The 21,176-nt window shown below is 52.8% G+C and overlaps 2 protein-coding genes across 8 annotated transcripts in view; one reads left to right on the top strand and one right to left on the bottom strand.

The window, feature by feature from the left end:
- The window catches only part of EVC2 (EvC ciliary complex subunit 2), a 116,375-nt gene extending 113,291 nt beyond the window's left edge, over positions 1 to 3,084 (bottom strand). Inside the window, exon 1 of the mRNA XM_080796133.1 lies at positions 2,782 to 3,084. Within this exon, the coding sequence (XP_080652259.1) occupies positions 2,782 to 2,982 (201 nt within the window). The 5' untranslated portion in view covers positions 2,983 to 3,084. The remainder of the gene's footprint in view (positions 1 to 2,781) is intronic.
- Positions 3,085 to 5,409: 2,325 nt separating this feature from the next.
- Positions 5,410 to 21,176, top strand: part of EVC (EvC ciliary complex subunit 1) — a 62,357-nt gene continuing 46,590 nt past the window's right edge. For all 7 annotated transcript variants that reach the window (XR_013966329.1, XR_013966330.1, XM_080795917.1 and 4 more), the window contains exons 1-4: positions 5,410 to 5,725; positions 11,980 to 12,102; positions 18,021 to 18,104; positions 20,167 to 20,399. Coding sequence is in view for 5 of the 7 variants with exons in the window: in XM_080795917.1 (XP_080652043.1) it covers positions 5,546 to 5,725; positions 11,980 to 12,102; positions 18,021 to 18,104; positions 20,167 to 20,399 (620 nt within the window). In the remaining 2 variants the exon portion in view is untranslated. The remainder of the gene's footprint in view (positions 5,726 to 11,979; positions 12,103 to 18,020; positions 18,105 to 20,166; positions 20,400 to 21,176) is intronic.

Genomic DNA, 21,176 nt, shown 5'->3' with positions numbered 1-21,176 from the left:
ACTGGCTGATCCTTCAGCCTCTGAATTCCCAAGATCTTGCAAATTCCAACAGAGAGGCTCTTAAGAGGCCAGATATGGGGTCCGGAGAACTGGGTTCTAGCGGGAACCATTTCCTTGCTGTGTGTCCTCAGCCAAGTCTCTCAGCCTCTCTGAGCCTCAGACCCTCATCTAAACAGTGAAGACTCTTTAGAGACTCTTTAGACTCTCTCACCCCAGTCTGGACTTGCCTAGCCAGCTCTCTACCATACGTGTCTTCCTGGCCAAAGTCAGCCAGACCAGAACAGATTTCCTGATGGCCCCACGGGGCTTTGGTGTATTAGCCAATGGTGCCTCTATTCTTCCACTTGCTCAGGCCCAAGTCCTCGGCTTCATCCTGGATGCCTCTCTCTCTCTCAATCCACAGCTGATCCCAGCAAATCCCACTGGCTCCACCTTTGAAATACACTGGAAACCCACAGCTAGTAGCCCACCATTCACCACCCCAGCCCAGTACTCCTCTGTCCTGGCCTGGTCTGCCACCCACCTCCTCTCTTGCAGTCATTTCTGCCCTCATCCTCTACCCTCACCCCTGCCACCGGGGTGCTTTAGAAAGATGAGCCACAGGGCGTCAATTTCCGGCTCCAAACACATAAGGCTTCCACCTTACTCAGAATAACAGCTGGGATCCTGGGCATAAGCCACGCGGCCTTCCCTGATCTGGCCCCTCCTCAACCTCCTGGTCTCCTGTCGTCCACCCCCTCCCTCACTCCGGGGGCCCCCAGGTCTCCTTGCTGCTCCTGGACCACACCAAGCACACCCTGCCTCTAGCCTCTGGCCTCGCTATCACATCACTCGGGAAAGCTCTTCTGGACATGGCCTTGCCCTCCCTCGTTCCACTCAAGGCTCAGCTCACCTGTCACCTCCTCCAAGCATGCTCCCTGACCACTGGCGACTAGAGCGCGCTCACTGCTGACTAAAGCACCCTCACTGCCACCTCTCCCAGTCCATTCTGCTTGCTGTACTTCTCTCTGCAGCCCAAACCACTGCCTACTACGGCTCAGATTGGCACCACTGTTTACTTCCTTCTCCTGCCCCCAAGAAGGCAGATTTCTTAAGAGAGCCTGCCTTGTTCTCTGTCCCAGCACCCAGAGCAGAGCATGCCACCCAGAAAGCTGTCCCCGAACACCGAAGTGAATGGCTGACTCAGAGCCTCTTGTCCACTCGACCCTTCACGGCCTTCTCTCCTGCCAACAAACTCCCGACAGAGCTTTCCGCTATGATGAGAACGCTGCAGAGTCTGGGCTGTCCAACACAGCAGCCTCTAACACGTGTGGCCATGAAGTACCTGAAATGTCTAAATTTAAATAACCACATGTGGCTAGAGGCTCCTGCACTGAGGAGGCATCTTGGGCAACATGGGAAATGGCTGTAACTGGCTCTCAGTTTCCCCTCTGCAAGAAGGGACAGATGATAAGTTTACACTAAGCATGTATCTTCAGGCACTTTCTGGTAGAGCCTGGGGACAAGCATCCACGAGAATGTTCTGGTCCTGGTTCCTCAGAGAGGAAAGCAAGTGCAAAGCAGGCCAGGTGAGTGAGCTCTGAACCTGGGGGCCTTCTTGGGAGCCTAGGACAGGCCTGGGGGGGGGGGGGGCAGGTTCTCTCCCCTGCAAAATGAGCCAGACATATCCCACCTCATGGGACAGGAACAAGTAGAAGGACCTCATGAAAACATTCTGTCATGGGACTTCTTTAAAGCTCAGTCAATTGATACAGTGTTATTACTCACTCTTCTCTAGTGAAAATCTAATAACAGAAAATGAACAGAATCGCCTTTAAAGATTTACAGATTACAACTCTGTAGCAAGTGTAGCAAGCCCCTTGGGACCTGCCCAGACAGAACCAACAGAACCAGGGAAGCCAGCCTCTGGGGGAGGGCAGGGAGGACCCCAAGGCAGTGAGGGGAGAGACCACTGGACAGGGCAGTCCTTGGAACAGAAGCCTAGCTCTGCCAGGAGTCCGTGAGAGGGGGGTGAGGGCTGGAGAGAGAAGTGGCCATAGGTACACCAAGGACAGATCACCTTTCCTGGACACCAGCCATAGGGGGAAATGGGTGAGGGAGAGCACGAATTAGGGGGTGGAGGAGACTTAGAAGAAACAGCTACCAAAAGCCAGGGGCTAAGTGGTGGCCACTGAACCAGGAGGCTGGGGCGGGGATTGTAGACAAAAGCGGAATTGGAGGCCAGCTTTGGAGGAAGGGGCAAGGGGAATCTAGGGAGACAGGAAGGCTCTATGCCTTCCCAAATCTGAGGCCACAGAGGGAGGGGCGGATGGGAAGTGGATAAGTGCAGCAACCAAGATAATCCCAACTGTTCTTCTAACAACCGCTACATTGGGAGTGGGGGCGGGGGGGAGGTGACCTGGGGCGTGCTCACCTCTGCAAAGTAGGTGTCTGTGGGAACGCGCCTGCCTCTCGCACCTTCCCGCGGCGTACACGCCGCTAAGGCTTACAGACCAGGAATCCGAGGCACAAAAAGTGAAGCGCCTGGCCTAGGTCAGAGGGTTTTTAGGTTTCAGGGCGAGAATCGACCCGGGCGGCTGGCAAAGCCCTGCGGGGTTCCACCGTGTCTGGGACTTTGCGGGCCTGAGCGCCAAATACTAAGGAACACCCGAGGCATCCTACTCAGACCCTGCCCTCCCTCCGATAATCTCCCCAACTCGAAGGGGCCTCCCCGCCGCCAATGTAGACGGAGCTCAGCTACCAGAGTCCTACAGAAGGAGGGTGGGGGCGGGCCTTCCTTACCTGCGTGGTCCGCTCGGGCCCCGCCCCAGGAGCCGCAGGGGGATCTGGGAGGGGCTGCCCGCCGAGGGGGCGCCCGAGGAGATCCGGGCCCGCGGGGTGCCAGCGTTTGCCCCCGGGCCCAGCGGGCAGCGCCAGGGCGGCGGCCAGGAGGCTCCAGGCGAGCACCGACGTGGCGCGCCCCGCGGCGCCCGCCGAGCCCATCGCCCCTCCGGACCCGCGACCCCAAAGTGGCGGGCGAGCCGGAGTCGCCAGAGCTTCCGGACCCCAGGCCCGCCCCGCCGCGGAGCATGCTCAGTGCGAGCCACCCTGGAAAGTTTTCTGGAATGGACTTCGGCATCGGCGCTGGGAGGGCGGGGAGGCTGCTGGGAGGGGGGCGGGCGTGGGAGGGAGGGAGCGAGGCCGGGGCCACACTTGGGTTTGCTCGAGTCCCGCCCAGGGCCTAAGCTCCACCAAAATCGGATTCATATGGGGTCACTCCTCTGCTCCCAAAGATTTCAGTGCTTCCAAGTGTTCCTCCACTGATGCCCACCCAGTTCTCAGAACCACCTCTTTCAGGAAGCCTTCCCTGACGCATGCACACACCATACTGGGCTGAACCCAGAATCTGCTCCAGACGCACCAGCCCCTTATTAGAGAACTGAGAAGCATTTGGAGAGGCAGGGGCCTGTGTGCTGACGGGCCCAGAGAGGACAGGACAGCATAGATGAGCTGGGAGGGAGACCGGCAGATCCTGAGGCAGAGGGAAAGGCCACTCTCACTTTCTATTGGATTTAACTCAGTAGCATTGGGCTCCTACTGCCTGAGCCCCTAATGTGGAGTAGCCCCTGGACTTGTCCAGGTACCCAGACTGGTAGTCTGGCCAGCCACTGTGGGACATCTCTGGGGAACCAGAGAGAGGGGATTTGGTGTCTGGAGTCAGAAGGCTTGAACACTCCATGGGCATAGAGTTGTGCCTTGTGAGGGAGATAGATACTGGGAGGAGGCCAGGTAGAGCAGTTTCTCTGCTTCCTCCTGCTTCCCCTGAGTCCTCAGTGAGGTGCTTCTTGGGGAGAAGGAGGGCAGCCTGTCATGCAGTCTCAGGCCAGGAAGCCTGGCACCTGTCACTTCCCTTTCCTCCAACCCCTCCAAGGACAGGCCCTCCCTAACTCAACATGGACAAAGGAGTAAGGTTTGAGATTCTGAAAATTTATTACCGAGGCTTTCCACCAGAGGTGCAGTTGGGGGGGGGGGGGGTTTCCTGGCAAAATGCCAGCAGTGAGACCAAGCCAAAGGCTAGATGCTAGCATATTGCGGGACCATCAGTTCTATTTGACATGAGTCATTTAAAAGATGATTTTAATACCCAAACAACTTTATAATAAAGTAAAATCCAAAAAAACACTATATTTTTAAAACTAAATTTTGAGTATCCAAAGAAACAGCCAACATAAAAAGCAAGAACTTTAGGTATTGTCCCATACACGTTCCCAGAAGCCTTGGAGGTGCTTCGAAGGAAACATTTAAGCAGCCCGGAGTAGAAGAGAGGATCCTGAAGCCGGCCAGACACAGGTGTTAATATATCGGTCCCATTTCCTGGTTGCGAGACCTTGAATGAGCAACTTCTCTCTAGCTGTCCCTTACTTCTATGAGAAGAAAGTCTGGATACTAGTTGCCATTTTGTCCACCCGGAAGGTTGATGAAGTATAAAAACTAGAAACTTGAGATGGACATCCAGATTAAGGATACAAAATTCCCCTTCTCTGTTGCAGTGGATTCCCATGGTACTCCCGCCCTGGCCCTCATAAGGAATTAAGCTTCAAAGATACGTGTGTGTTCACTGCTGTATCCCCAGTACCCAGGACAAGAGCTAGCACCTAGTAGCTGCTCAGTAAATGTTCACTCAAGGAAAGAACAGATGCTAAATTCACCTGGTTGTCTATCTCCCCACACACCCATGAGATCCCCGATGTCTGAACCTTGTCTGATTCCTTGCTGGCCTGGCACTGGTTCCATCAGCAGGTTCTTTGTAAAGGCTGAACAAATGAATGACCCCACAATGTCCCGTTCTTAGTGGGGGCTCCGTGTAACAGTCTCTCCACACATCATCATAGAGGAAAGTATCGACTATTCATGGAAGAATATGATTAAAACCGAGGCTTCAGGCTAACAAGTTCAGAGGCGGAAGGCGGACTGTGCGGTCCAAAGACGACCAACTGGTACAAATAGGAACAGGACAGGAGAGGAACCTTGCTTAGCCGCTCTGACCCAGACCTTCCTCACCAGGAAGATGAACAGAGAATAGTACCCCTCTCAGAGGGCAGTTGAGAAAGTTACTGACATCATCAAGCTAAATGCTTAGCCCATTGTACAGGCTCAGTAAATTTAACCGAGGAACACCCTCCCCCGTGGCTGGGAACCCCGCCCCCCCAATTCCTTCCGGAGAAGCCAAAAGGCCCCGGGAATCCTCCGAAAGCTCCTCCGGCTGAACCCCCGCGCCTCCTGCCAGGCATGCTCAGTACAAGAGCAGGCCCGGGCGGGGGCGGCTCAAAGTTTCGGGCGGACGGCCCAGGCTCCTCCCTCCGGCTGGGCCGCGCGGGGAAGGGGGGGACCAGAGCAAAAGGAGAGCGCGCAGGCCGGAGGAGTCCGCGGAGCGCGCCGCGCCCCTGCCCGCCCGGGCCGTGAGTCCGCTGTCGCCGAGCTGGCGGGGACGGTGCCCCGGGCGGCGGGCCGAGGCGGCGCGCGGCAGCGAGGGCGATGCGGCCGGCCCGTCGCCTGAGAGCCCCCGATGGCCCGGGGCGCGGCGGCCTGCGAGAGCGACGCGCGCCTGCCGCTGGGCCGGGACGCGGTGCGGCCAGCGCCCGCGCTGCTGGCCCCCGCCGTACTGCTGGGCGCCGCGCTCGGCCTCGGCCTCGGCCTCGGCCTCTGGCTCGGCTGCCGTGCCTCCCGGTCGCGCCCGCGGCATCAGGTGGGTCCACCGGGCGGGTGGCCGGATGAGGGGCGCGTGCGGGCCTCCTGCGTCCCGTCGGCGCTGGAGTGAGATCGCGGGCGTCGCGCGCACCGGTCCTGCCTTGGCTTCCCCTCCAGTCCGGGAGAGGGTTGGAGACCGAGTCCAGAGGGGGGCGGCAGAGTGACCGGAGCGCACCAGCCTGGGGTCCCCCAGAAGTGGCTGCTCCGTCAGACTCCGCTGTGCCATCACAGCCAGCCACTAAAGCCCACGGAGGCCTCATCGGGAGCACTAAGGGTCTGGACTCGCCGCTGGCAGAGGGGCCCGGCTGAGCACGGTGGACAGGAGGGCTGCGATTCCCAGCCCTGTCCATTCTGCTGCTTGCCCTGTGGGTTACCTAAATAGCCTCCCCAGTCCCAGCTGCCACCCTGGCATGCGTTCATGCATTCATTCACAATGTCATCCCTGGAGTAAAAGTGTGCTGATCACCCCTACCAGCCACAGCCCTGTGCAGGATAGACCCTGCCCTTGCTGCTGAAGGGTCACAGTCTCCAGAAAACGCTAGATGTCAGGTGAACCTTTGACTGTAACCCAGGCAGGGGAGTTGGGTGATGGGAAGTGATGAAGCTAGCTAGCACTTGCAGATGGCTGACTGTGTGCAGGGCACTGAACTAGACTCTGCACCTGACTTATCTCATTGATCCCCAGAACAGCCTTGGCAGTTTGTCCTATTAAGGACCCCATTTTGCATTTGAGGAAACTGAGGTGCAGTGTGGTTCAGTGACTTGCCAAAGTGACAGACGAGTGTCTGAGCCCAAAGTCACTGTATTCTTCATGGGTGGCAGCGGTCACAGGAGATTCAGGGACGGTTTTCGTGACTGTTGTTACAGAATCGGATGTTGTGGGGAGATGTGGGCACGCAGCAGGCGTTGCAGCAGGCGTTCGATCCGTGTGGTGTGATCACTGCCCTGGGTCCTTGCCACTTTGACCTCTTTGAGGGATGAAGTCCGGTAGGATCTGAGATGAGGCGCATGGTCTTTTTCCCTGCATTCCTGGCCCATGCAAGGAGACAATCCGGCAGATTGCTGCAGACTTCAGGGGAGTGTTTTGCTGGAAAGGCATGATAAAGGTTGAACAGAACTTACAGAACGAGATGCTTGTAGGTCAGTCTGAGGTTGTCACATCCTGCTGGTGGTTAAGGAACACTGCGGGACACTGGCTTCTTGTGTGAAGAGGGGCGTAACATGTGCACAACCTTTGCTGGGTGTCCTGTTCCAAGCTGAGTGTTTGTGGACTTTTGGTTCTCTATTCCCGCCCCAAACCTCTGAGTGGGGGAGCTGTTATTATCCTCACTTTCCAGAGACGAAGTCCAGGCTCCCCAGCGTTGTTCTTGGTCCGGGGCACGTGATGAATAAACCGTAGGGCTGGGTTTCAACCCCAGTCTGTCGGAACCCCTAAATCAGAGCGTTTAGTGTTTTACCACCTGGTGACATAGTGGGTAGAATCTGTCTTAGACTGTTCGGACTGCTCTTAAGAAAAATACCATAAACTGTGCGACTCACAAACAATAAAAGCTTCTCTCTCACAGTTCTGGAGGCTGGAAGTCCAAGACCAGGTACAAGCACTGCTGGGTTCTGGCAAGGGCCCACTTCCGGGCTGCAGACTTCTCACTGTGTCCGCAGAGAGTAGAAGGGTCAGGGAATCTCTGGGACCTCTTTTGTAAGGAGGCCTCTACCCTCAGGACTTAATCGCCTCCCAAAGGCCCCACCTCCGAATACCATCACCTTGGGAGCTGGGATTTCAACCTACGCTTGGGGAATGGGGCACACACCTTCAGACCGTGGCGGTGGCCCATTTCACAGCTGAGTCAGCTGAGGTTCACAGGGGTTAACCAAGCTATCTGAGGTTGGGCCCCTGGTCAGTAAGGGCTGCGCTAGTCCAGTTGAAGGTAATGGTGGCTCAGACCAGGGCAGGAGCCATGGTGGGGGGGGTGGGGGGTGGGTGGTCTCTGGCTCCAGAGTCTGGCTGATGGGATTTTCAGATGATTTGGATGGGACCTTAGCAACAGCCTTCTTTCTAAGTGGACTCCTTTCCTCCTCTCTTCTTTAAGTCTCTTTTCCTAAAACGCACATCCAGCAGTGACTCTCTGGGTTAAAAGCTTCCAATGACTTCTGACTGCTTGCAGAGGGTTATGTCTGATTTCCTAGTGTAAAGAAGGGCTGCGCAAGATGGTTGCTCTTCCCTGGGGCATCCTTCCGAACACAAGGTGCCGTGTGCCCCTGCACCCCTGTGTTCCAGCCCCCCTTGCTCCCTCCATCCCCCCTGCATCTCCTTGCTCCCCTTCTGCACATCCCTTCTGTCTGCCTGAGCGATCTTTCTTGGCTTGCCCGCTCATCCTTCAGGATGCATAGAGTTGCCCCCCCAGGCACTTCTACCCTTGTGTACCCCGGGATCTCTGTTTTCCTCTGGTCCACCTCACCCCGCTCGTAATCGCGTGTTGCACCTCTTTCTTTTTGCTGCTTTTCTTCCGTTTTTATTTCATCCTTAGAACTTTGGATTGCGTCGACATTCCACGTGCACTTCGAGTGTTCATGCACAGGCAGCAACCAACACCCCAGTCCACTCGCCGCTTCCCAGCAGCCACCTCGTCCAACTCTTTCAGCCTCCTTTTTGGTCATTTACTTCCCCTTCGTAAATAACCTGCTTACTGGGCTGCTCCTTGCATTTGGGGCTCTGGGCATAGCATGGACTTCCCGCTGTGGACTGGGGGGCGGTTCAGTTCTCTTTTCTCCTCCTTCACATTCACACCCATCCTGCTGCCACCCACCCTCTATGGCCATTGGGCAGTTTTGGTTAAATCAGTATTCAGTGTTTCCTTTCTTACGATTCCGGAAGCACTTTTCACCACAGGTCAAGGATCAGCTATGATTGTGACTCTTTTCCTTTTTTTTTTTTTTTTAAAGATTTTATTTATTTACTTGACAGACAGAGATCACAAGTAGGCAGAGAGGCAGGCAGACAGAGAGGGAGGAGGAAGCAGGCTCCCTGCTGAGCAGAGAGCCCGATGTGGGGCTCGATCCCAGGACCCTGAGATCATGACCTGAGCCGAAAACAGAGGCTTTAACCCACTGAGCCACCCAGGCGCCCCTGATTCTTTTCCTTTTTGTTACTATATTTTGTTTCATCTGAAATTGTTACCCAGGACTCCCCGCATCCCGCCACACTGGCTTATATTCTGTGTACTTACTCATTTAATGCAGGATTCCCCTCCATTTCTGTACATTTTTTTTTGAGAATTTTGAAGGCAATAAGTATTTGATCAATTTTATCTTCTTGCAAAACACCTCTCCAGTAAACTTCTTGCGTGCTTCAGCCTGAGTTGGTTGCTGTCTGGACCCACTGCCACTCTCAGCTGGACCAGACCGGCAGCACCAGCAGCAGCCCCTGGGAGCTTGTTAGAAATGCTAATTCCTGGGTCCCTCCCCAGACTCTCTGATGAGAATTTTTGCAGGTGGGGTCAGCAAGCTATGTTTAAGGAGCCTTTCCAGTACTGTTTTTGTTCTTCAGCTTCAAGAAGCAGCTGCCCCTAGGCTCTTGCTCTCACCAGTGGGACCTCTCAGGGCTGATCACGCTGGAAACTTTGTCACCTCCCCGAGGTTGCATCCTCTTTCAGGGACCCCCCCCCCACTGTCTTTCTGGGTTCATTTCCTCATTTGGGTGGAGCCCAGCCTCCAGGATCTTCCTGAGAAAGATGGGGGGAAGGGTTTTTGAGAACTTCCGTGTCTGAAATTATCTACGCCCTCCTCTCTTTATTCTTGACTTGGTGAGAGTAGTTAGGTCATGGAATTCCAGGCTGGAAATAATTTTCCCCCAGAATTTTGAAGGCATTTTTCCCATCATCTCCCAACTGCCATGGTTGAGGGGGAGAAATAGGATTTTGTTCTGATCCCTGATAACTTTGTTTTGTTCCCCTGTGGAATCTGGAAGCATCTCTCCTTTGTTCCCAGCGCATAGGAAGCACACAGGGTGGGGGTTGGTGACTCTTGGATGCCCTCCTTGGGGCGTGCATTCCTGAGGCCTTTCTAGGGGACAGACTCATTCCCTTGAGTCCCTTCACGATTCTTTACCTTTTAAATATTCTGTTGCATCTTTCGGGAACTCGTCTCATGTTCTGGTTGAATTGGACTGCCAGTTGCCTTCCTTCTCTCCTGTTTTCCATTTCTTTGTCTTTTTAGGCCGTTTGTGGAAGGCTTCTCTCAACAACGCTTGTGTTGAGATTTTCACATTTCTCAGTTCTGAGTGTCCTTTTCTGTCCTCGGAACGTCCTATGTTCATGCTGCCCTGTTCTTATTTTGTGGGTGCGACATCTTCTCTTGGCTCTCTGCGGATGTTACAGTTGTTTGTTTGTTTGTTTTAATAAACAACTTCTCCTTACACAGCATCTGTTTCCATTTTGCTTTTTCCTTTTGTTCCTTTGGGGTTTTCTCTTTTATGTTAGAGTCTGTCCTTAAGTGGCTGATGAGCCTTGGCTTCCTGGTCACTTTTAACTGAGAAACAAAATAATGATGCTTCTCCATGGAGTGGATGAATTTTATGCCTGGATATCTCTACTGTAGGATGATCTGGTTGGGTTCTTTCCTATAAAACCCTTGTAATGGCCAGCTATAACTAAACAAACAATCCCTAAATCCTTGGCTTCATCATCTGTCCCTCTCCACTATACCCAGACTGATGCAGCCACAAGGCCTTCCCTGGGCAGGCTGTGCATGCTCCTGCCACAGGGTCTTTGCACTTGCTGTGCCCTCTCCTGGAAAGCTTGTCCCTGACATATATGAATGGCTGGCTCTCTCACTTCCTTCACGTTTCTTCTCAAATGCCGCCTTGCTCAAGAGATCTTCCCCTCCATTCTCCTATCTTCCATCATTTTTCTCTCTAGCATTTACCACTGCTGACTTAATACTTATTTATTTACATCTCTCTTCCATCACTGGAATGTAAACTCCGCGAAGTCAGGAGTTTTGTTTATTTTGTCCATTACTCATTCCTGGTGACTAGAATAAGCCTTGATGCTTAGTATTGCTTCGTAACAGTTCCTAATTAACTTCTTCAGTGTAAAGATTATATCCATGAGCAGCCATAAGAGGGACTTGATCTGGGGTCTCTGGCATAATGGGATTTCAAATACAGTTGATCATTATGATCTACGGAATCATGGCAAACAGAGAATTAACAAACACTGAATCATTGCTCTCAGGGGAAACACAGGGCTAGGCTTCTGCAAGACTCCATCCACAACGTCTTCATTAAACGGCCAGTACGTAACCTTGTTTGCTGTGTGTTTCTGTATAAAGACACCCTATTGAATACATATTGTTATTGTGTTAACAGTGAATGTGCAGCCAATGGCACAAAATAGCTCATGCCTGAATGAAGCTTCTCCAGCACACATTTTCTCCATGACTCATACACCAGCCTTCTTGCCCTTAGGAACACCACACAGCACTTAGCACAACACGTACGGGTCATTCTTAAACAACCACATCAGCAAAAGGAAGCACAGACATGTGGGAGAAGAACGGCTTTCACAGAACATGAAAGGGACTCTAGTCTGTGGCAGGAGAGCTGACCCAGGAAGGCAGGGCGTCACCTTCGCTGGCTCTCTGTTGGACAAGGCACGGCAGGCAACTCGATTTTTCACCACGCTGTCTGTGCCCGGGGATGACCACAGGAGCACCACAAGTGTTGATTTGGGGGTTACAGATAAATTTCAGCAAGTAAGCAAATTTACAAATACAGAATCTACCAATACCAAGGATCAACCGAGTTTCATTACACAAATGATTTTATAATTTAAGGGCACCTAAAATATTTTCTTGAAATCATCCAATGGCATTATGGGAAATAATAGGAAAATTAATGATTATGTGCCATATCCTGTATTCAGCTGTTAGCCCAGGTTGCTCACAGGCTACCAAGGGCCCCCATCCTAGAAGAATAGTGGAGTCACCTTTGATCCAAGTGTGACCTCCAGGTCCTGAGGACATCCTGAGGTGGGGAACACTGGGGCTTCCGAGGAAGCTGATGCCTGGACAGTGTCAAAGGCTGTGTGGCTGACCCCTGGCGGGGTAGGAGGTGTGACACTACACACAGAGGGCCGGGCAGAGACATAGAAATGGGCACAGGTTGGGGGGGGTGGGGGATGATGGCTCGATTCCAAGGGGCACTAGGCTGACTGGCTTCGATGTGTTCTCCCTACCCCCACCTTTGGATTTTAGAAAGACGACGCTCAGAGTCTGCTCAAGAATTTAGAGTCTAATGTCCAGGACCCCTCGGAAACCGGCTCCCCATCAAGGAGGAGGAGGAGGGAAGCCCAGACATCAAAAGAGGAGCCTGTGGATGTAAGCTGCATGTTTGGGTTTATTTGCCGAGTCGAGTGTTGGGTGTCGTACGCAGTCAGCGTATGGTCAGTGCAGTTGCCATCCAGATGAGCCTCTGAAAGATTTCCTGTCCCAACTGGGCTTCTTTGCTGTCGTAGAATTTATATGTGGCAAAATGCACAAATTTGAAGTTTATAGTTAGATAAGTATATACATCCTGGTAACCAGAGCCCCAATCTGGAACGCTCCATCACCTCCAGAAAGTTCTCCAGTGCCCCTTTCTGGCTTACCCTCCCACATCTCCCTCACCCCTGCCCTGCTCCTTTCAGAAGGAGACATTGCTGTGATTCCCATCACCAGGATGGTTTTGCTGTTCTAGAATTTCACATCAGTGGGATCGTGTGCTTTCTCGCACCGGCCTTGCCTGAACGTCCTGCTTTCAAGACTTAATCATGTTGTTGCGTGTGTCTATAATCTGTCCCATTTAATCGCCCAATCCACTGTGGGGATATAGTGTAGAGCAGGCTGTTTCCTGTGTCTGGCTATTCTGATTAGGGCTTCTGTGAATGTACGTGTATAAGATTTTTCATGTCACTTTATTTCTTTTAAGTGAATGTCAAGTAAATATCCAGGAGTGTGGGCTCTGGCCCTCTTGACAGACTTGTTAAAGGTGGATTCTCTCTGGTCCTTCCTCGCTGGCCCCCACCCTGTCCAGCCTGAGCCCGCCTGTAGGGCACCACTTTGTGTGTGAGCTCACTGGAGAGAGACAAAGTTTCTGCCAAAGGTGTGCTATTTCTAGACACTTGATGCTCCCCAGAAAGTACCATGGATCCTGGTCATTTAGCCTCAAATGCCCAAAAGGAAATATAGATATTTAGGGAAATAGATATGTAGGTAGACAGAGGTAGAGGGTTCCTGAGAAAAAGGGAAAGGTTTTTTTTGTTGTTGTTGGGTTTGGGGTTTGTTTTTGTTTTTGTTTGTTTTTTTTAAACACTTACTGAGCACCAGGCATTTTCCCATGTGTCACTTTTTTTTTTTTTTTAAGATTTTATTTATTTATTTGTCAGAGAGAGAGAGCGAGCGAGCACAGGCAGACAGAGTGGCAGAGGGAGAAGCAGGCTTCCTGCGGAGCAAGGAGCCCGATGTGGGACTCGATCCCAGGACGCTGGGATCATGACCTGAGCCGAAGGCAGCCACTTAACCAACTGAGCCACCCAGGCGTCCCCCATGTGTCACTTTTGAGTGAGGTGAACACTCATGTGAATTACCTCCTGCACCTCTTTCAGCAGCCCCATGAGGTAGATTTTATTTCTGTCCCCTTCTTGCGGATTCTAGAGGCTGGCTTCCATTATGCAGCCCGGGGGAAGGACTGGCTGCCCTTGCGGGGCTGGCATGGGGAGCCAGAGCCAGGGCTGGAGTGAGCCCCTGGCATGTAGTTGCTCTGTGTCCAGCCCACGCTCCCTGCCTCCCTGTCCCCAAGTGCTTGTCTCTCCCCATGTGTCTGTATGTGTGTGTGTCAGGGTGGCTCTCTGGAGATCCCCGTCTCTCTCTCTCTCTCATGTCTCTCTCCACATGCATCTCTGTGTTTCTGTGAAAAGGTGGGTTCCTGATGTCTCTCTTTCCCTCATCTGTCTCCCTCTGTTCCTATCAGCCTGTCTCATCAAAACCCTGCTCACACCCATGAAAACACAAAGCTACATAAAAACACACACACTGTGGTCATAACAGCACTCTTCGGCCAAAATGTGGAAACCCAAGGGTCCATCAGCTGACAAATGGCTTAACAAAATGTGTTCTATCCATAAATGCAATACTCTTGGGCCACAAAATGGAAAGAAGTGCCGAAACAGGCCATAACATGAAGGAACCCTGAAAATATCACGCTCACGGAAAGAAGCCAGTCCCAGAAGACCACATATCACGGGATACCATTCAGATGGAACATCTACAACAGACATTGACAGACACAGAAAGTAGTCTGGTGGGCGCTTGGGGAGGGGGTGAGAGAGGAGAGACAGAGGTGAGAGCTAAGTGGTGTGGGGTGTCTTTCTGAGATGATGAAAGTGTCCCAAAACCGATTATGGGGTAGTTACACATATCTGTGAAGATACTGAAAATTATGAAAATGCATGCTTCACATGGTCGAATTGCAAGCATACAGTCCTGCTCATGCGGAGGGTGGCCTTGGACGTGGTGAAAACACACTGGCTCAGGGGATCCTGGTGCCTGGATCCCAGGAATCCAGCCCTGTCACCTCTTTGCTGTGTGATGCTGGGCAAGAGACATAACCTCTCTGAGCCTCTGGTTTCTTAGCTTCATGAGGACGGTCATGATGCTGGCCCAAGGGTCACCCATTGGTTGACTCTGTGAACTTTCCAACTACGGGATAAGTGTTCATCAGTCTTTCCAGGGAAGCCAAGTCCTTCTACCTCCCTGGAAGCCTCGCTCATGTTTTTACCTAGTAATGTTTTACCTGTTAACCATTTAGTGACACCAGATGATCGAGCTAATCATTGCCAAGGGCCAAGTTAAAGATCTGCCTGTTCCAGTGACTGGTTCACCAGAATGCCCTGCCTTCTGCAGACCGAGCTTGTCAGATCTTGGCCAGGACCGATTCTGACAGGGTGAGCTGAGCTCTGACCGTGATGTCCCGGAATGCACGGAAAACCAAGGCACTTGTAGTTTGCGCCACTCCTAAACTTTATTTTGATAAATACCTCACGTCAAATCAAAAGCAAACAGAAAATTCCAGAAGGCTCTTCCACATGCCACGGCACAGCCTTGGTTCTCTTCATCCTGTCCTTTTGCTCCGGAGGAGGGAGAGGGGATGGCTTGTTCGTGGATGCCTCCGGGCGCTCACTGAAAGGACGCCTCTACATTGGTGAGTGAAAGGCCTTTTCTTTTTCTGCAATTATGTTTTCACTAATTTTCTGAATAATTGCATTGCTTCCGCTGAAGAAGTTTTACATGGTAGGCTCGCACTAAAACCAATTTTCTGTACAATTGTACTGCTACGGTTGAGAAGATTATCAGAATTTGGAAGGCATCTGAACTTAATAAGAAAAGCTGTGGGGAAAAAAAAAAAAACTAAAAACAGCAGAAGTCTGTTCACTCCTGGATTGCGTGTGCCAAGCGCTTCCGGGTCCTTCATCCTGACGAACACCATGACCGTCACGGTGCCAGTCCTTGGTCCTCTAGGGGCTTGTGGTCTGCAGGTGGATGGGCCTGAAGCACACAGGCACGGGCTCCCCAGACAGCTGCAGTAACCCGTCAGCTGACCTTGTGCTTCGATGTGCATCCCGGGTTCTGCTTCCAGACGTCCCAGGTGGACCCCAGCATCTCCACCTTGTGCTGCTAATTATGTTTTCTACATTTAGTGCAATTTTTGCTTTCTCTCTGCCCTGGAGGGCAGGGGCCGTGTCTTCCTCTCATTTTCCACCCCTTCCATGCTGGGCTTTCTCTTCACCTCTGTTTGCAAGAAGTTTAGGAAAGCAGAGGGCACGGTGCCCTCTGCTTTCCTGAATTTGCTTGAGCAAGTGAGTCTCTGCTGGAAAGTGGCCCCAGCCGGCTGGCTTCCCAGGGATCCTGTCTGTGCAGTCTCGCAGGACCCGAGCTCAGTCAGGCCCCACCTCTGGCTTCTGTACTCTCCTGTCCTGAAATTCTTAATCATATTTTAATCAGACACACCTCCCCCTTCTCATTTTGTATTAGGCCCCACAAATCTTACAGCCTGGTCTGAAATCAGCCTTTCTGATCTCACTGCCATCCTTTGCTTTTGTACCCACACGGCTTCAAGCAGAGATTGGGGCTGGATGCTGGGGGCTGGGACAGGCTAGGTTCTGCTCCCTCGGGTCACAAGGAAGCCAGGAAGGGGTTGAAGCTGGCAGTGATGGGGATTTCAGATTTAAAAGATCATCCAATGGCCACGGAGAGAATGCATTGGCAGGAGTTAACCTTGGAGACTCGCTCCATGAAATAGAGATGATGAAAATAGTACAGACCTCCCCAAGCTGGCTATTGTGTGATAATTAAATGAGCAAGAGGGCATAAAGAGTCCAGCATACAGTAGGCGCTCAGTGCATGGATGGGAGCCAGCCTGGAGTCTACTGTAGCCCTATGGTGGTGGCTCGGGCCAGCACAATGGGTGCGAGTGACATTTAGGAGTTCAAGCTGGTGGGCTTTGTGGTTGATTTGACGTGGCAGGTTGTGATGTGGGAGTGACGAAGTATCTGGGATCTGCCTTGTGTTCCTGGAGCATGGTGAGGCCAGTCCAGGGGCTTCTCCACCCAACACCCGCCCATTTAACTTCCTGGCTCTCACCCCCGTTCTTATTTGCATGATGTTGGAGGAGACAGAAAGGTGTCAGCTAAAGAGGAGGGACTCTGGAGCCAGGGAATCTGAGCTCAAATCCCAGTTCTGGCATTTATTAGCTGTGTGACCTTGGGCTCACAGCTTAACTGCTCTGTGTCCCGTCTCCCGAGTGTGGAGACAGTAGCCTCCGTGGAAGGCTCAGAGCCCTCAGAAGTGGAAGGATGTGGCACGTGTCGGTGGTCTGACCCATTCTTGTCATCTAAGTCTGTTTTTGTGAGTCATAAAGTACAGATGGAAATGACAAAGCCCAGCCCTCACCACGTGGCTCCCATCCCCAGCCAGTTCAGAAAGACATCGCGGGGACACCCGCTCCGGAGACTTCCCGGGGTCCACACCACAGGCTCGGGCAGTGCCGGTCAATGTCCACATCGTGGGGAAGCAATAAATCCTTCTGTGTGTCCCATGGGAGTGTGTTTCATTCCAAGCTGGCAACTGGAAATCATTCATTTGTCACAAAGCTCTTTCTTCAGAAAGGGTGTAGTTGAGAAGTCTTGAAGTCGATGTGGGTGCAGTGCTCGCCCATCAGCCGGCTCAGAACCAGTAAGCAGAGATTTCTCGTGGTCTGGAGTGCCAGGCTGCTGACTGTCTGTCTGTCACCAGCATCACCTGCAGCTGATTCCCAAAACATTTATTCAGTGCCCACCCAGCAAGGGGCAGGGGGCGGCCCTGGCAGAAGAGAGACCCAGAAAGGGTGTGGGGACGTAGGGCAGCCATGAAGAAGTCTGTCCAGCTATGGTCAGAGAAGGCTCCCCAGAGAAGTAGCTTCTTCCCACCTTTCCTTAGAGCCGTCCATTGCTTCAATTCTGTTCTGTTCCAGCTACTTTGCTGGGTGCTTTACCCACGTGGTCCTGGGGGCGGATACTGTACCTGTTTTCTGTCTTGGAAGACTGAGGCTCAGAGAAGTGAAAAGACTTGCCCACCGCTTTTCATTTAAGGATCCGATCCAGAGTCTTGAGTGAATATTGCCTTGTGGATGTGTTTACCTCTGTGGCAACGCTAAAACTATTCTGTATTTCCTTTTTCCACTAAAAGATGTTTTGCAGTTTTAAGGAAAACTTAATTATTGTCAATATTTAAATACTTATTTTTTTCCAAAGCTGAAGACTTAGAATTAAATAAGGCATGTGCTACATAACATCTATCTGTCCATCCATCCATTCATCCATCCACCTTTCCATCATCCTCCCATCCATCCATCCATCCATCCACCCATTTGTCCATCCATCCATCTCTCTACCTATCTACCCATTCATCCATCCATCCATCTACTAGCCATCACCTACCTAACCATCCATTTTCCCATCCACGCATGTGTCCACCCATCATCCATCCATCCACTCATTTGTCCATCTGTCCAACCATCCATCCACTTCTCCATTTGCCTATCCACTCATCCATCCCTATACCCTTTCACCCTCCCACCTAGCACCTACTTGGATCTAAATGTGCCTGTTATGGTCCCTTCCTGAGGCCACTGTTACAAATGGGATATGGCATTTTGGTAACTCCTAGTGGGTTATCTTTCCTTTTACATAAAGCACCCCATGCCATCTGTTCTTCCTTCCCAGGAATGTGAACCGGCTTTCAACCGCAACATCACAGCATTTGCACTGAAGGCCAAAGTCATCTATCCCATCAATCAGAAGTTCCGGGTGAGGGTCCTCAGCTCCGTCTGAGAAATGCAATTACTCAGTAATTGCCAGAGATTGGGGTGGGAGTTGGCAATGGAGTGAGTGATTTGGGGCCCTGTCTGGGGGTTTTATGGCAAGTCATTTTAATAGGGACAATTTTGAGGCTTTGTGATGGAGGAAAACGTTAGGATGAATCCACTTTATGACAGTGTTGTCAGGGACAGGGTGTAGCAAAGTGTCCCCAGGGACAGCAGGTGGCAGCACAGCTGGGCCACGTCCCACCGTTCTAGACTAACACAAACCCGGGCACAGACACAATCACCAGCATTGCTCCTCACTCACAGATCGACCTTACTGAACACGTCCTGGGGGGGCTAGCACAGTGCTAAGCATTTGTCACATGTTAGGCATTTCATATAAGGTGAATCAGACTGTTAATGGCTCTTTATATCTAAGGAAACTGAGGCACAGAGAGGCTAATGACCTGCCCGAGGTCACCTGGCTGCAGGTCTTACACCTAAAGCCGGGAATTCACACCTGTGGTCAGATGTTTTGCAGACAGCAGCAAAGCCCACAGTGTTTCCAGGTTTGCAAGGACATGAAGGACAAGAGTCCCTGGTCCAGTACTTGAGGGAAATGCAGCCGGCTCTCCTGACCATAAAGAGGACAGGCTCTGGAGTCACAGAGACTCCGTCGTAACTCCTGTCTCGACAATTTTCTGTGGGCCGTTTCCTGACTCTGCCTCCATTTCTTCATCTGGAAATGGGGGCGGTGGGCTGTCCTGCCTCCCCGGTTGCTTGAGGGTCAGATGGGATAATAGACATAGGGCTTAGCATGGTGCGTGACAACCAAGCGTTCACTGTTTGTTTTTCAATTATTATTTGCTTTTGAAGACAGCGGGAGCCAGGCTCTGCAAAGTATTGCATCAAAGCAAGGACTTCACCTTGCGTAACACAGACTTTCCCAAACTAAGCTTTCTGTGGAACTGTTACTGATGGGGAGCAGTAACTGCAACTGTTCCCAGGAACACACATTGGGAACTGCTCCCTGCACTTAGCCATCTGGTGGGTGGTTGAAGGGACAAAACTCCCAGAGCAGGGGCGTGATTCATCGTCCACACCCCCAGCAGGCAGTCTCCTGGTGGGCACTGGGGATTATCCAGTGGTCGGGATGGCATCATCCTCACCCTGGAGGCCCTCGAGGTCTGGGCTGAGCTTGTAGGATGATAGGTGAGCCCAGGCAAGACAGAAACGACCAGAGGCCTGTGGAAGCCCGCATGGGCTGGGGAGGACAGCCCTGGGTCTGGGTCTCCGGGGGAGAGGTGCTGCTGCCCAGCCAACAGTGAGTGAGGGCTGTTTCAGGCAGGGGGACCAGAATCTGGAAAGGCCCAGGAGTATGAAATGACAGGGGAGGTTTAGAGCTGGCAGCTGGCTCAGGACTGCTTGGGCAGGCACATCCTGGAGCAGCAGGACCAGCTGGACAGAGGTGGCGACCGACATCTGTTGAGCCCTCCAGCCGTGCCAGGCCCTAGGTTGTCACCTTATGTGGTCAAGGTGACATGGTCAAGGCAGTGCATGGGGCTTGAGTTCCTAGATAAGCAGCTTTGGGCCCATTCAAGGGCAGTGGGGAGCCGCCTCGAAGGACTGGGGGCAGGAGGGTGACACCCAGGTCAGTGTAGGTGGGAAAGAGCTGGGTGGTCAGCAGGTTCGTGGACAGAGCACCCCCAGGGGTCTGAGCCAGTGGTGGGAGAGATGGGGGGCAGGTGGACTGCTGTTGAGGAGGTCAGGGTTGGCAGTCAAGTGTGGGGTGCAGGTGGGCCACTGGGGAACAGACCCAGACTTACAGCTAAGGGGTAGGAGCCTGTTGTAGAGGGTCTGGCCTGCAGGGGTCAAGAGCCATGACATGGGCCCCTGGGGCATGGGTGTGACCCTGGGGCCAAAGCTCTATGGTCTACTCTTCCCCACCAAGTCTGCCCCCAACCTGGCCTTCCTGGGACCGGCGTCCTTCGCCACTGGTGGAATTACTGAAGCAAAGTCACACTAGGTCCCCAAGACTGACTATGCTTTCTGTCCCTCCACCCCAGCCACTGGCCGACGGTTCCTCCAACCCTTCTCTGCACGAAAACTTAAAGCAGGCTATCTTGCCAAACCAGCCGGTGGAGGCTTCCCCCTCCAGCAGCCTGGGGAGCCTGAGCCAGGCCGAGAAGGAGGACTGCAGCTCCTCATCCAGCATCCACTCAACCACCAGCTACGACAGGTTCCTGAGCCGCACCTTTGTTCGGGCCAACAGCTTCCCTGAGGCGCTGATCTGTGAGAGGTAAGGAGAGGGAGGCTTGGGGAAGCCCACCAAGGGACCCAGTCGCTGTCAGTATTAGGAATGGAGGCCCAGAGAGGTTAAGCAAGTCAACCACGCACACGCAGCTATGCAGTGTCTGAGCTGGAGCTCCCCAGCTACTGTGTGGTATTGACCAACGTGGGGGTTACAGAGCCAGACCTGAGCCCCCAGGAGAGACCCATTAGGGGGTCTCATTGAATCACTGACGTGCTCTGGGCCCAGCCTGACAGCAGCTAGGGGGGTCACTGTGTTGTGCAGCTGAAACTGCCCGCATACTTTGTGTCCACGCTGTGTCACTAACAAAGTAAACAGGCCTCCCTGCAGATGTGATGGTCATGCAGGCTAGGAGCTCAGAGCTCCCTGGTGGCCCTTGGCAGAGGAACCAGCACTCGGCTTGTCAGGAGGTGGACAGAAGCTGCCTTTGATGCCAGTAAAAGCAGAATGGCAAAGAGTTGGGAGGGTCGGGGGAGCTGTGGCCATTCAAAGTGCATTTGCCCACGTAGGACAGATGGTCCAATCTGCCCTGCCACTTACCTGCCCTGTGACCGTGTGACCGCTACTTGACTTTCTCAGTCCGTTTCCCCATCTCTGAAATGGGCATGAGAATGTCTGCCTGCAGGGGCAGAGGAGGGGGACACGTGACAGGCATTTCGACCGAGGAAGGGGTGTAATACCCTCTTTTCTCCCACCTCTGACTCTTGCTGCCTCCTCTCCTTCATATCTCAGGCAGCTGCTTCCCTTCTGGTCACAGCTGAGTTT

Source organism: Martes martes, assembly GCF_963455335.1.
Source record: "Martes martes genome assembly, chromosome: 2".
Lineage (NCBI taxonomy): Eukaryota > Metazoa > Chordata > Mammalia > Carnivora > Mustelidae > Martes > Martes martes.
The sequence above is the reverse complement of the archived record's forward strand: the minus strand, read 5'-3'. Positions and strand labels throughout refer to the sequence as shown.